At 42.5% G+C, this 15,039-nt stretch overlaps 1 protein-coding gene across 7 annotated transcripts in view; it reads right to left on the minus strand.

Moving 5' to 3' along the window:
• Positions 1 to 8,759, minus strand: part of HECTD1 (HECT domain E3 ubiquitin protein ligase 1) — an 83,810-nt gene extending 75,051 nt beyond the window's left edge. For all 7 annotated transcript variants that reach the window (XM_080934537.1, XM_080934540.1, XM_080934536.1 and 4 more), the window contains exons 1-2: positions 8,628 to 8,759; positions 6,979 to 7,140 (exon numbers count right to left, since the gene is read on the minus strand). In XM_080934537.1, the coding sequence (XP_080790663.1) occupies positions 6,979 to 7,118 (140 nt within the window). In that variant the 5' untranslated portion in view covers positions 7,119 to 7,140; positions 8,628 to 8,759. The remainder of the gene's footprint in view (positions 1 to 6,978; positions 7,141 to 8,627) is intronic.
• Between the last annotated feature and the right edge of the window lie 6,280 nt (positions 8,760 to 15,039).

A 15,039-nucleotide genomic window follows, 5' to 3' on the forward strand; every position in this document is an offset into this window, starting at 1 on the left:
TTTTCCAGAATATCCATGCTTAAAGTTTGTTTAAATGTCTTTTAAGGGCTAGAGAAATGACACAGTGATAAGAACCAGAGTTTGGTTCCTGTCACATCAGTTTTCAACTGTCTGTAGCTCCTGCTCTAGAGGATCTAACTGGCCAGTGAGAGCTCCTGCACTCATACCCACATTCAGACACACATCCACAAATACATTGTAGAATGGCCTGACAATCCAAGTTTGATTCCTGAGTCCTATGTGGTAGAACAGACACAACTCCAGAAAGCCATTCTGACGTGCATTTACGACACACACACACACACACATAAGCACCCAATAAAATATAACTTTTCTTAACTCAAAGAGAAAAAAAAAAAAAAAAGCTGGGCATGCTGTGGTGGGTTTATATTCCCAGAACTGTTGAGGCAGAGAGTGGATAGCTAGAGGCGAGTGTCATATTCCACTGGGAGACCTTGTCTCAAAACAAAGGGTGGGGCTGGTGAGATGGCTCATCATTTAGTAAAGGTGTTTGCCTCACACGCCTGATGACCTTAGTTTAATCCCCAGAACCCATATAAAGCCAGGAGAAAACACCTCTATAAAACCGCCCTCGGACTGGCAAATTCATGCCATGGCAAGTATAGGTACTGCCCCTACCATATATACTCACTCCCAATAATAAAGCTTGAATCAAAAATGTGGATGGCTTCTGGGGGGCCTCCACAAGTACCCAAACACCCAGAAATGTCTTTAACAAAGTGTAACTCTCTTTGAGAAGTCTATTTCAAAGGTCTAGGTGTATCCTCACAAATGCCTCCTTTCTCCTAACCCTCATGCTCAAAATTGCTATTTTAAAAGTCTTTAAGCCAGGTATGATGGCACAGACTTTTAATCCCAGTACTTAGGAGGCAGAGCAGGCAGATCTCTTTCCTGAGTTTGAGACCGGCCTGGAACTCACTACATTCCAGAATCGTGATAAGTTCCAGGCAGGACTACATAGTAAGATTCTCACAAAAATGAAGGTCCTTAGCTGTGACTCAAAGCACTGGAGATATGGTACCTGAAGAAGCCACCTCCTATAGCCAAGCAGGAACCCTAATGGAGTATGGAGACACCTACCCACCCACAAAACATTCTGCCCAAAATGTATCCTGTCTCCAAGAATGCAGGAACAGAGGATAGAGTAGAGACTGAAGGAACAGCCAACTAATAACCAGCCAAACTTGAGACCTACCCCATGGGCAAGCAACAAATTTGTGACACTATTAATGATACTCTGTTTTGCTTGCAGACTGGAGCATGTTGTCCTGAGAGGCTCCACCCAGCAGCTGACTCAGACAGATATAGACACCCACAGCCGAACAGTGGCTGGAGCTTGGGGACTCATGAAAGGACAGGAGGAAGGACTGAAGGCTCCAAAGGGGAGAGGAACTCCACAGGAAGACCAACAGAATCAACTAACCTGGACCCTTGAGGTTCTCAGAGACTGAACTACCAACCAGAGAACATGCACAAGCTGGACCTAGGCAACTGTGGGGGGGGGGGGGGGGACTGAACTATCCCAAAAGCTGTTGTCTGTATGTGGGATATGTTCTTCTAACTGGGCTGCCTTGTCTGACCTCAGTGGGAGAGGATGTGCCCAGCCTCACAGAGCCTTCATATGAGAGGGTGAGGAAATGGAGGGGGGGACCTGCTATCAGGAGAGGGGAGAAATGATGGGGGTGTAGTGAGTAGAATGTAAAATGAATAAGTAAAAATAATTTATTTTAATCTTTTCTTTTTTTAAGATTTATTTATTTATTTATATGGTTGTAAGCCATCATGTGATTGCTGGGAGCCATCTTTTTATTCTTTTTTTTTTTTTTTTTTAAGTTTAAAAAAAGGCTTTTATAGCAAGCTAGCTGAATGGACCTACATGATGATAGGAGAAAACAGAACTGTCCTCTGACCATCACCAGCATGCCATGGCCCATATACTCATACACATACATACATACATATATACATACATACATACAATGTACATACATACACATGTGCACGCATACACACACACACAAAATATCACATGTAGTAAATAAAATGTAATGTAATAAAAATTTAGAAAAAGTGGGTCTGGAGAGATGGCTTATCGGTTAAGAGCGCCGTCTATTCTTCCAGAGGTTCCAGATTCAATCCCTAGCATCCACATGACAGCTCACAACTGAAGCTCCAGCTTCAGGGGATCTGACACCATTATACTGGCATACATACATTAGCAAAATACCAAGACACATAAAATAAAAATAAATAAATCATTTTTAAAAAATTAGGAAAAGCACCAACTCTGCTTCACTAAATAAATAAAACTGAAAATAAGATAGGCTTCTTATATGTCAACTTAACATAGCTTGTAAAAAATAAAGTTAAGATAAAAATAACCACATAACACATTTGAGAGAAGAGCAGAAGTAAGGCAGTAATTAACATCTTTATAAATCTCTAATGTCTGCCTAATAGAAGAGAACTTACCCTCCTGTTTGCTTCTGCATGTGGTCTATTGCATTATGGGCTGTTCTATGTTTAAGTAGATTTGTGTACTTATGTGTGTGATGTGTATGCTACTGTGCATTAGTGGAAGTCAAAGGACACATGCAGGAGTCAGTCTTCTCTTGCAGTGAGTTCCAGGGCCACACTAAGGCCTCCATTCTTAGCAGCAGAGTTTTTCACAGTGCTGGAGACTGAGCGCTAAGTCTGGCACATGCTGGTTACTATGGAGTTCAACCCCTAGCCTATGGCTTGTTTTTTTGAGACAAGTTCTTGCCTTGGCCTCTAGACTGTTAGGTTACAGGTAGTTCTGCCATACCTGATCTAAGTAATCATCTGAAAAGACAAATTTAAGGACTGAGTAGGAACTTGATCCCAGAAGCACAGAAAAACAAAACATAAAAGACCATGAAAACCCTCATTGACAGCATTTCAATGCCCTCCCCATACTCCTGTATAATCAAATCCAAAGCCTGTGCCACACACAAGACTCACGAGGTGCTCCTGCACCGCCCCTGCCTGGATGCCACAGCTTCTTCCCAAAACTCCTCAGCCCTATAATCTGAATTAACCTCGATCAACTTACTTCCTTTTTCCTTTGTCTTTTAAGACAGGGTTTCAGTCTTAAGGCTGAACCCCAGGCTGGCTACAAGATCATGATAATCCTCCTGCCTCAGCCTCCCAAACACTGGAATTATAGATGTGAGCCAGCAAACCCAACAAAATCATTTCCTCAAAGACCACCCATTATCTACTGACTCCTATCATATTTGAGAGGTTAGTGATAATTACAAAGGAACCTCCAGCTTATTTTACTTGGTAAATTCAGGCATTATTAAGAAGCAGTGCAACATCACAAAAAGCATATCCTTTCACTCCAAAGGACAGGCAAAACCAGACCAAAGAAATTCAGAAACAATTCAAAGGGGAAAATCATTTGCAAAAAGCACCTGATAGCATTTCACGGGAATAAATCTCACTTGATCTTCATAAAAAGCCAAGAAAAATTAGGAATCAGGCTAAAAGCATGACTACTCAGCAGTGAAGGCAGGATTCTGAACTCAGCTCTAGCCCATCTCAAAGGCCATTCACTACATGCCTTTTCTAACTAAACAGAGGCACACATTCCATACAAACAAATCAAGCAAATAAATGTATCAAATATATGAACATGATTTATTAGACATAACCAAACTATTAACCTTATAAAATTCAACTAGAAGATTTCCTCTGGTATATTCGAAATATGTACATTTTGTATTTTGTTTTCCCTATTTGTTGACTTTAAAAGATTTTAAGAACTGGATGTGGGGGATTCGTCCTGAAATTCCAGCACTGAGGAAGCTGAGGCAGAAGACAGGTGTGATGAACAACTGGAATCCCAGTGCTCAGAAAGTTCTCCTTGAGCTGGAAGACAGCCTGCATTACTTGGAGAGCTCTGGGCCAGACTGGAATAGAGAGTTACTCTCCCCACCCATCTCAAAAAGCAAAAGAAAGCAATGCCAGCATGGTAGCACACACTTGAGAGGTGGAGGAAAGAGAATCTAAGGCCATCTTAGCTAGATAGCAAATTTCAGGCCAGCCTAGGTTACTTGAGAACCTATCTAAAAACAAGAGAGAAAGACTCCCAAATTAGTTTTAGGAAATCAAGTTCCAAAACATTTGAAACATTTTCACTTCTTCACTTGAAACATTTTTTTCCATATATATTCTCTCCATTAATCCCCACAAGAAATCCACTAAAATAATAGTCATTTTACAGAGGAACAAGCTAAGGCTCCCAGAAGCTAAGTAGACAAGCAGACTACAAGAAGTTGAACCTAGGGGCTAAAGAGATTGCTCTTTGGTTAAAAGCACTTGCTGCTCTTGCAGAGGACACAAGTTTGTTTCCCAGAATCCACATGGTCCTTCACACCCATATGCAACTCCAGTTGCAGGGGATCTGACATCCACTTCAAGTCACATGTCCATACATACAAGCAAAACACTCATACACATATAATAAAAATAAATCTTTAATAAAAAAAACATGAACCTAGGACCATAATGTCATAACCAAAAATAACATAATAACTTTGGAGGAGTGTGGGGAGACTCAATACAAGGTATTCTGTGTACCATGGCTGTCCTAGAACTCCCTCTGTAGACCAGGCTGACCTTGAACTCAGAGATCCACCTGTCTCTGCCTCCTAAGTGCTGGGATTAAAGACATCCGATACCACCCAGCCCAACAAGATAACTTCCTACAGAAAATATATAAGACCATGGAATGATGGAAACAAGCCAAGATTAAAGGGGAAACAGAGCCCATGAGCAGTAAAGTCTAATTAACTAAAAATAATTCCCAGAGCACAGAGGGAATGGACAGAACTAGATCCTGCAAGTTAACCTTTGACCTCCATATGCACCACTGCATAAAGGCAAACACACACACACACACACACACACACATTCACACACACACTCACATATCACAACATATATGTAAATTTTAGAAAATAAAATAAAAATAAATGGGAAAACAAAGATTAATAAGAGGGATAGTTAGAAAAGAAAAGGTCACAAATTCTAAACAGATGTCTACTTTGAATACATAGCTGCTATGTCACATGAAACAGGACTAACCAGTCTAACTGACAATATCCTGGGGCTGAGAGGTGGCTCAACGAATAAGAGATCTTGGAGAGGGCCCAGATTCAGTTGCAACAGCACATGGCAGTTCACAGCTGCCTTAGTTCCAGGGGACCTGATGCCCTCTCCTGGCCTCCAAAGGCACCTACACACACATGAGGCACATACAGACAAAACTCTCATATAAATAAAATAGAAAAAAAATACATCTTTAAAATTTAAAAGTAAATCTTCATTCCTTTACGTAGTACATCATATCTGAATTCATTTTAATTTATTTTTATTTAAAATTTCATTACATAAAAAATTGAGAAAGGAATGGAAGAAAAATAGAAAATGTAACATAGCTGTTTTGTTTAGTTGTAGAATTTTCATAAAAACCAATTTTACATTGTTAAAATTTCCTTTTAAAAAGTTCCTTATATATATATACATAAAATAAATAATTCTTTAAAAAAATAAATCTACTGATAAAAAGGAATTAAAGCACTGTGATATGGATGGTTTAATCACCTCTGCATTTGCCAAGATGCTAGAAATGTTAGAAAACAACTTTTATCAGAGCTACTTCTCTCCCACAACATAGGTTCTGGGCACTAAACACATGTCCTCAGCCTTAGTGGTAACATCCTTCACCCACGGAGCCTGGCCTGGACCATACTATGTAGCCAAGGGTGGCCTTTAACTACTTTCTTCTGTCTCCACCTCCCAAGTGCTAAGATTAAAAGCATGAGCCATCATATCCAGTAAAAATAATACTGTTTTAACAAAAATGCAAACTATTACTTAAAAATCAAAAGAGAAAACACTTTGAAAAAAACAACATAGGTTTAACAAGTAATATAGTCTATTTCCACCTCAAAGACATTAATTATACTGAGCTTTAAGCCAATATCTCAAATATTTTGTAATTATCTTTAAACAGCATTAAAACACATATAAAAGGTTTTTGTGACTTACTGGAATTCACAGCTATAATATAAATGGACTCAGAAGAATGCTTATAACTTTACTGAACCAGAGTCACATGGCGGAAAAACAGGGCCTAAGTGGCCTAGCTAGCAGAGAATTTTCTTTTATATTTTTATGCAAACTCTCTAATATCATCTCTGAATACAACTGTTTAAAACTCTGAGTTTGGTCAGTGCACTGGCTCAGCTGGTAAAGGTACTTACCATGAGACCTGATGACCTGAGTTCAATCCTGGGACCCACATGCTAAAATGAGAAATCAGCTCCCAAAAGTTGTCCTCTGACTTCCACTTGCACAACATGGCACATATGCACGTGCTTGCTCTCCCTCCCTCTCTCTGTCTGTCTGTCTGTCTCTGTCTCTCTCTCTCTCTCTCTCTCTCTCTCTCTCACACACACACACACACACACACAAATATAACTTCAAAGCTTAAAAAGTATGATAGATAGATATCATCCAAACTGAAATTTATAAACCAGAACATTATTTTAACAAAAGGAATAACATGAAAACCAAAGAAACAGGTAGTTCTAATCTTATTCTCCAAGTCATATAATATAGAAACAGCTTTAAAAAAGATAAACACTTATAATCTTTGTAATTTATGAGATGGTTCATAACTGACTCAACCAAGCTGTGGGTTAGTATTAGTATTCCTAATCCATACTCACTGAACAAATATGTATTTACATAATTACAATTATCATTACTAGGGTTCCATTAACCACAGACAACTACAGAAATGTCTGTCTAAAGGGATATTTTAAACTTCCCAAGCAAAGTTTTCACACAAACTGAATCGCAAATGGCTAGAAACAGATGTCAGCACAGTGGCCCTGGAGGAAGGTGATGGAGGAATGCACTTACGTTTCAAAACACCGATCCACATTGTCAGACATCAAGAGCAACATGCATAGCTGTTCCAGGGCTATTAGCTGCATGTCCCTTTCATCTCCCTGTCCCATCTGCAGCCATTCCAGCAACGTATCAGGGTCCACATCTGCCATGGTCTTTAAAATGCCCCCTTGCCTAAATTGAAAAAGGGAAAAGTGTTTTTCAAACATTTGTTCAGAACTGATCAGCCTATGGATACACTTTTTTCTTGAACATCTGCTAGAACCAAGTTTCTGTAAGGTCCTCAAGACACACACACACACACACACACACACACACACACAATGTATGTGTCTATATACATACTAAACTATTTTCTAATTTCCATACTGCACTGTGGCATGCACACACAAAATAAATATACACAATTTTTTTTAAAACTTTCAAAACTGCAAGTATTACGTCAAAAAGTATGCTCTATATGCAGCAGTTTGGACTTCCCTTTACTTCCTGGGATTAATGCAGATACACAAAACAGTTTAACACAAGAATATATGCTGATTAGGTTGCTAGTTAACTAGAAACCAGAGCTGTCTTGGTCAAACACAATGAAACAAGTTTTGGATCCCAGTACTGTTATCACCAATGTCTGTGCCAAAAGGCAAAGAACATCTACAAAAAAAGTTTTGTTTTTTTTAACCAGTGAACTTCTCCCTGCAACCTCCCCGAAACCCCGCCAAAATCGGGGCTTCAAATACAGGTTAGATCCAGTAGTTTTAAAGACCACACTTTCCGATCCAATTCCCCTTCAAATTAAATTGAAACTTATTCTTAAATATGTCCAAATACAACCAGTAATTTTATATCAAATACTGGTAAGAACTTCTGGCAATCTTGGCAAATGTTCTTCAAAGTTTGTTTGGTTTTTTTTTTTTGTTTTTTGTTTTTGTTTTTGTTTTTTTGGTTTTGATGCTAACGTAAATGCAACTAACAGGACACACACACACACACACACACACACACACACACACAACATTCTCGGTTCCCATAGATGAGGCAGTTAGTTTTTATTTAAAAAAAAAAAATTGAGAAGTAGTCTAGACAGGCAAGTTATTACAAAAGCTCCTCGGTGCCTGACCAAAGGACAGCTCTGGGTCCCACACAATCCACCTGCCGCTGTGGAAACCTAGAGGCGGGTCGCGGTGGGCACACATCGGCCGCGCCCGGCCGGGCTTGCCCCACCGACCTCAGCCTGACCAAGGCCAGAGCCGCGACGCTGACACCCAACCTGGCCAAGTTCGCTACCTGCCAGTGGGAGGAGGGCGAAGTTCTGGAGAAGCAGCAAGCCTGCGAGCTCGAGAGGAAGCCGCCGAGCGGCCAGGGTGCGGGTCTCCCGGAACTCGGAGGCCCAGCGGGACGTCCCCGGTCCCCGCCGGGCAGCAGAGCCTCACCAAGGACAAGGCGAACGTAGCCGGGGCTCCGGAGCCAGCAAGCCAAGCCCCGTAGGGCCCCGGGAGGGGAACAAAGGGCCAGAGACGCAGAGGCGACGGCGGACGACCGACCTCACCGCGCCGGGGTCCAGCTCCGCGCCCGCCGCTGGGCTCGGCGGCCCGGATCCTCGCGCAGGCCCAGCCAGCCGACGGCGCCCAGCGCCCCCGCCTACCCTTACCGCAGGCTCTTACCCCGGCTCGCCGTCCCAAACAGCTCCGGTCCAGCTCCAAGCAGGCCGCGGGCAGAGCCTGGCCCGGCCGCGGCCCTCGAGTTCCCAGGAAACCGCAGGCCGCGCAGGTCGAGCCAGGCAGGCGGCACAGGAAAAGCCGTGTCTCGTCCCTCCCCTTCCTCCGCGGGGACCCGGTGACAAGGAAGCGAGAGGTTCCCCCGAGCGGCGGCAGCCAGCGCGGGTCCCGACTCCAGCACGCGGCTCCTCAGCCCCTGCGGTTCAAAGCCAGGTCCGCGCGGAGCTGCCGGCGGCAGCGGGGAGAGGCCGCGTCCATCGCCAGCCGGGCGGGGGCAGGAGAAGGGTCGGCCGAGCGCCGGGCGGGGAGGCTGGCGAAGGCCGCGCCGGCGGAGGCGGAGCGAACGCCTCCCGGCCGCCCTGCCCGCGGCCACCTGGGGCGCTGCGGAGGCCGGCCGGCGGCGCGGGGCGACGACGGGGGCGCCGGGCTCCCTCGGCGGTCGGCTACGGCTCTCCTCAGCCAGGCCTCCGGGCGCCCGAAGCGCCGCGCTGTCAATCGGCGCGCGCCGCCAGCAGCTGGTTCGCGCACGCTCCGCCCGTCTCGCCCGGCGCGAGCCACTCCGGAGGCCGGCGGAACGGAGGCCACCGTCAGGCAGGCGTCCGGCCCTCGGGTCACCCCCTCCTCTGGATCTGTCAGGAGGAGTGCCCTGAGGTTTAACGGAAGGCTTCACGGCGAGCCTGGGAACTCGGTGTGCGCTGCCCAGCCGGACGTTATCGCCTCGGCGCAGATGGGAGAACTGAGGCTGCAGGAACTCAGCCCACCTCGGAGTCCCAGGAAGCAGCAAATATCAAGGACTTTAAAGACATTTGCCTTCGGCTTGTGGTCACAAGTATTTCTGGAGTTTTTCCCGTCAAACTTTTATTTCATGGGCATTGAAAATCAAGCGCTAGCCGCTGCTGGTGGTGTCCTCGTGTAACTGTGACACTGAGAACTGGAGGCTGGAGTTCAAGGTCATCCTTGGCTACAGAATGAGGTCAAGACTTGTCTGGGCTACCCGGCTGAAGTGACGGAGGAGCAGCAAGGGGAGAGAGAAAGAGGAAAAACTCCTTACTGAACTCTCATGTATTCATCCTTTGAACACAAAATACCAGTAGATACCTAGTTTTAGAAAGAAACTGTGTGTGCAAAGACCGAAGCTAGTATTTTTTCAACCGTAGCAACACAATAGATCCACCAGGAAAAGTTTTCTTTAGAAGAGTTTTAGGTTCACATCAAACTGAACAAAAAGTACAGAGAATAAATTAGGGCTACCTTGTTCTGTATGATGTGTTCCTGGCCAGGTAGGGCTAAGGACAGAGAGTTCCCACTGGTCTCTTTGTTTACGGTTTTGCCCTTTCCATATCCAAAATATCTCGTATAGTTAGAATCATACTGTACTTTGCTAACACTCTTTAAGGATCCTCTGTGAGTTTTTATAGCTTGGTAGCTTATTTATTTGGTGTTTTGTTTTGGTATACTGGATTTTTATTTTGTTTTGTTTCTGCCTTTAGTTTTATTCTTTGTTTTGAAATGGGTATACTTAGGTAACCCTGGCTGGCCTCAAATCATTATCCTCCTGCCTCAGCTTCCTGAGTACAGCAACAAGAGTGCATCACACGTGGCTTGGGAGCTCATTTCTTCTTAATGCTGAATAATAGTAATTTGTGTAGATGTAATACGTGTTTATTCATATACAGATGCCTGGAATCTACCTTCACAGATGATGAATGGCTCACATATCAGAAATTTCCAAAGTTCCCCAACAGGAAAATTACTTTCAAGTATGTCATAGCTAATACAGGACTGTTGCTAGAACAAATGAAAAACTCTTCAAACCCAAGAATAAGAAAAACCCCTTGATTAAAAATGGTAAAAGGCCCAAAGAGACATTTAACCAAGAAGACATACAGGTGACAAGTAAGCTTATGGAAAGATGCTTAATATCATCTGTCTTTGAGAAACTGAAGATACTCACAGGTGGTATGTTCATACACAAGACCTGCGTTTGGTTCCCAGTACCCATATTAGGCAGCTCACAATTGCCCTAACTCCAGGTGCAGGGGCCTCTAATGCCTCAGGCCTCTGCGAGCACCTGTATTTACATGAATTTACCTACACACAGACATGCACATGTGCACATAATGTAAAAATAACACAAGCAAATCTTTGAGGAAATGAAATTTAAAACTACCGGGCATTGTGACACAGATGTACTTATTCCCATCACGGGCACAAAAATCAGAAGTTCAACATCATCCTCAGATACACAATGAATGGAATTCCAGCCTAGAAGGCATAGAATGACCCAGTCTCGAGGAACAAAGAGGACAGAGGGGAGGAAGGGAACACGCAATACTTCTAAACCTCATTAGGAGGGTGAAAAACCAAAGCCCAATGACACCAAACACTGGGAGGGTGTGATTCAGCCAGAGTGCTCTATCGGTTCCCATTCCCTGTGTAAGATATTTTGGCTGTTTCTTAAAAAAAAAAAAAAAAACTGAACAAAAAGGCTCTGGTTTTATAAAAGCAGTGATGAACAAAGCCAGTGACTTAGAACCCACCGGAAAGCCGCTGGCAGTGACAGGCACCTGCAATCGCAGCACCTCTAAGGAGAGCTGAGGCAGGTCCGGAAGAATCACCTGAAATCTCACAGGCCAGCCAGATGATGCTGTATGATGCAGAGCAGAGCAAAGGGAGAGAAAGAACCAACTCCTAAAACTCCGTAGGGCTTCGTGTTGTCCTTGCCTTAGAAGTTGTTTCACTTATGAGTCAGGCGTGGTGGCACTCACCTCTCATTCCTGCACTCAGCAGTCAGAGCAGGAAGGTCACTGTGGGTTGGAGGTCAGCCTAGTCTACTGGCCCCGGGACACCCAAAGCTACATAGTGAGACCCTGTCTCCAGCAAAACAAGTTTGTTATGTACAAATAACAGGCAACCTTCTATCCATAAATTCTTTTTTCTAAGACCTTTTTTTAAAAAAGTAAACAGACAATACATTTTAAAAGGCACCAAGATTATTCTGCTTCTAGATTATTGCTGGGCTAGAGGGAGAGGCGAGTTTGTTGAACCAAAAGTCACAACTTAGAACTGCATATTCTCCAAAACAAAAATAATAAGGTGCTGTTTGGGGGCAGCTAAAAGTACTGGCTGCTAGTCCAGAGGGCAGGGTTTCAGTTCCCAGCACCCACACATGGAAGCTCATATCTGTAACTCCAGCTCTGGGGTTACTGCATAGCCAATAGAAGACTAATATTCAATATGTACAAAGAACTCAAGAAGTTAGACTCCAGAGAACCAAATAACCCCATTAAAAATGGGGGACAGAGCTAAACAAAGAATTCTCAACTGAGGAATCTCAAGTGGCTGAGAAGCACCTAAAGAAATATTCAACATCCTTAGTCATCAGGGAAATACAAATCAAAACAGCCCTGAGATTCCACCTCACACCAGTCTAAATGGCTAAGATAAAAAACTCAAAAAAAAAAAAAAAAAACCAGAAAAACAAAAAACCCTAAGGTGATAGCAGATGTTGGCTAGGATCTAGAGAAAGAGGAATACTCCTCCATTGCTGGTGAGATTGAAAATTGGTACAACCACTCTGGAAATTAGTCTAGTGGTTCCTCAGAAAATTGGACATAGCTGAGGACCCAGCTATACCACTCCTGAGCATATAACCCAAAGGTGCTCCAATGTATAATAAGGACACATAGTCTATTATGTTCATAGCAGCCTTATTTATAATAGCCAGAAACTGGAAAGAACCCAGATGTCCTTCAGCAGAGGAATGGATACAGAAAATGTGGTACATTTACACAATGGAGTGCTACTCAGCTTTTAAAAACAATGACTTTATGAAATTTGCAGGTAAATAGATGGAACTAGAAAATATCCTGAGTGAGGTAATCTAGTCACAAAAGAATACACATGGTATATACTCACTGGTAAATGTATATTAGGCAAAAAGCTCAGAACATCCACAGTACAACTCACAGACCATATGAAGCTCGAGAAGGAAGACCAAAGTGTGGATACTTCAGTCCTAAGGGAAACAAAATAATCATGGGAGGTAGAGGGAGGGAGGGACTTGGGAGGGAGAGAGGAGATGGAGGAAAAAGGGGGCAGGATTAGGTGTGAGAGGAGATGGGGAAATGTACAGAGGGTCAGGAAATTGAACAAAGTTATGTAGGAGTGGAGGATGGGGAACTGGGGATAGCCACCAGAAAGTCCCAGATGCCAGGAAGGCAAGAGGCTTCTAGGACCCAACAGAGGTGCCATCAGCTGAAATAACCAACAAAGGGGAGTGAAAACTTGTAGAGACCATATCCAGAGGTTAGGTATGAACTCTGGTTGAGGGATGGGGCCACCCGCCCCATCTCAAAAATATTAACCCAGAATTGCTCCTGTCTAAAGAAAATACAGGGACAAAGAGTGGGACAAAGACTGAAGGAAAGGCCATCCAGAAACTGCCTCACCTGAGCATCCATCACATATGCAGACACCAAACCCAGATCCTATTGCTGATGCCAAGAAGCGCTTTCTGACAGGAGCTTGATACAGCTGTCTCCTGAGAGGCTCTGCCAGAGCCTGACCAATACAGAAGCAGATGCTCCCAGCCAACCATTGGACTGAGCATGGGGACCCCAATGGAGGAGTTAGGGGAAGGACTGAAGGAGGATTTCCAATCCCATAGGAAGATCAACAATATCAACCAACCAGATCCTCTGCCCCAAGAAGCTCCCAGGGACTAAACAACCAACCAAACAATCATGAACCACCATGCTTAGCTTGCTTATTTATTTATTTATTTATTTATTTATTTATTTATCAATTTTGATAACCTTAAACTTACTTCAGAATAAAAAGGTTTTGATGACAGTAAGTTTAGCTTATAATGGCTAATTTTATAACTGTCTTCTCAGGATCATCATTATTTTCATAAACACTTCTTAAATGATGCACTTAAAATAAATCCTAGAATATTGATAGTTTGTTACATGACTCACTATAGCCACCATATCCCTTTGTAGTAGAGACAAAGACCAAACAGTAGTTGTAAATGCTGAGTTCTCTGTGTTCCTAGTCAGTTGTTTCTGTTCCAAGGCTAACATACTCTTCCATAATTTGCTAACATCCTGTTCCTTTTGTCTTGAGAAAAAATTTTTCCTATCAGTAAATAAAAGCCTGTTGTCCTGCTTTAGCAAACTTAGATGCATGAATATTACTCAATAAGCTTAGGTAAAGGAAGAATGGACCTAATTTGCAAAAGTAGAAATGTACTTCTACAGTAAAAGTAGAAATGAGAAATGTTCTACAAAATGTAGAAAACTTTTGGTAACTTTTTATGAAGAATATTATTATCAATTGCAAAATGTGTATTGGGGAAGTTGCATAATTTGTGCACAATTTTTAAAACTTCCCTTCTGGATATATGAAGTGATTACTATTAGTCTTTGTCTCTGATAACCGTAGAATGGGTTTCTAAAAGAATCCTAACTGCTTAGAGATGCATATTAAAATATTTACAGATGAGGCCTGGGAGTGTAGTCCTGTGGGCAGAGTGCTCAGATAACTAGCACAAACAAGCCTTGAGTTTGATCTTCAGCACTGTGTAAAACCAGGCATCATGACAAAGGCCTATAATTCCAGCAGGAGAACCAGAAGTTTAAGGACAAACTTATCTACATCCTGAGTTTGAGGCCAGCCTGAGATATGTAAAACTCTGTCTCAAAAAAAAAAATTGTATATATATATGGAGAGATGGCTCAAGAGCACTGGCTACTTTTCTATAGGTCATGAGTTCAGTTCCCAGCAACAACATGATGGCTCACAACCATCTGAAGTAGGATCCAATGCACTTTCTTTTGGTGTGTGTGCTGAAGACAGCTACAGTGTATTTATATAAATAAAAATAATTAAGTAATATTTTTTTAAAAATTAGAAATACTAAGTCACGTAAATACTAAAATAATAAAAATAAACAAGTCATACTATATCTATATCTATATATAGATACATATATACACACACATATATATATCATACTATAATTATAATCTTATGTTAGCCAATATGAAGAGAGTATGATTAAACTAGACTTGAAACCCTTTCCTTGAACTTTTTAAAACTTTTTATCTATTTTTTGCCCTTGGACTTTTTATATTGTCCAAAACCATGGGCCAATCAGCATCTCAGCTCATCTGTTACTCAGAGAGCAGTGAAAAGGTAGATATGTGTTCATTAACATGAAAATTATATTTCTCCTCAGATCATTGGTCTGCAATAGCAGAACAGAATGATGAGTGGCTATCTAGGAAAGCTGCTTAGGAGAAAGAATCTATTTAGGTCTTGCAAAGCCCAAATTACCACTTCCATGGTGTGT

Source organism: Micromys minutus, assembly GCF_963924665.1.
Source record: "Micromys minutus genome assembly, chromosome: 1".
NCBI classification, from domain to species: domain Eukaryota; kingdom Metazoa; phylum Chordata; class Mammalia; order Rodentia; family Muridae; genus Micromys; species Micromys minutus.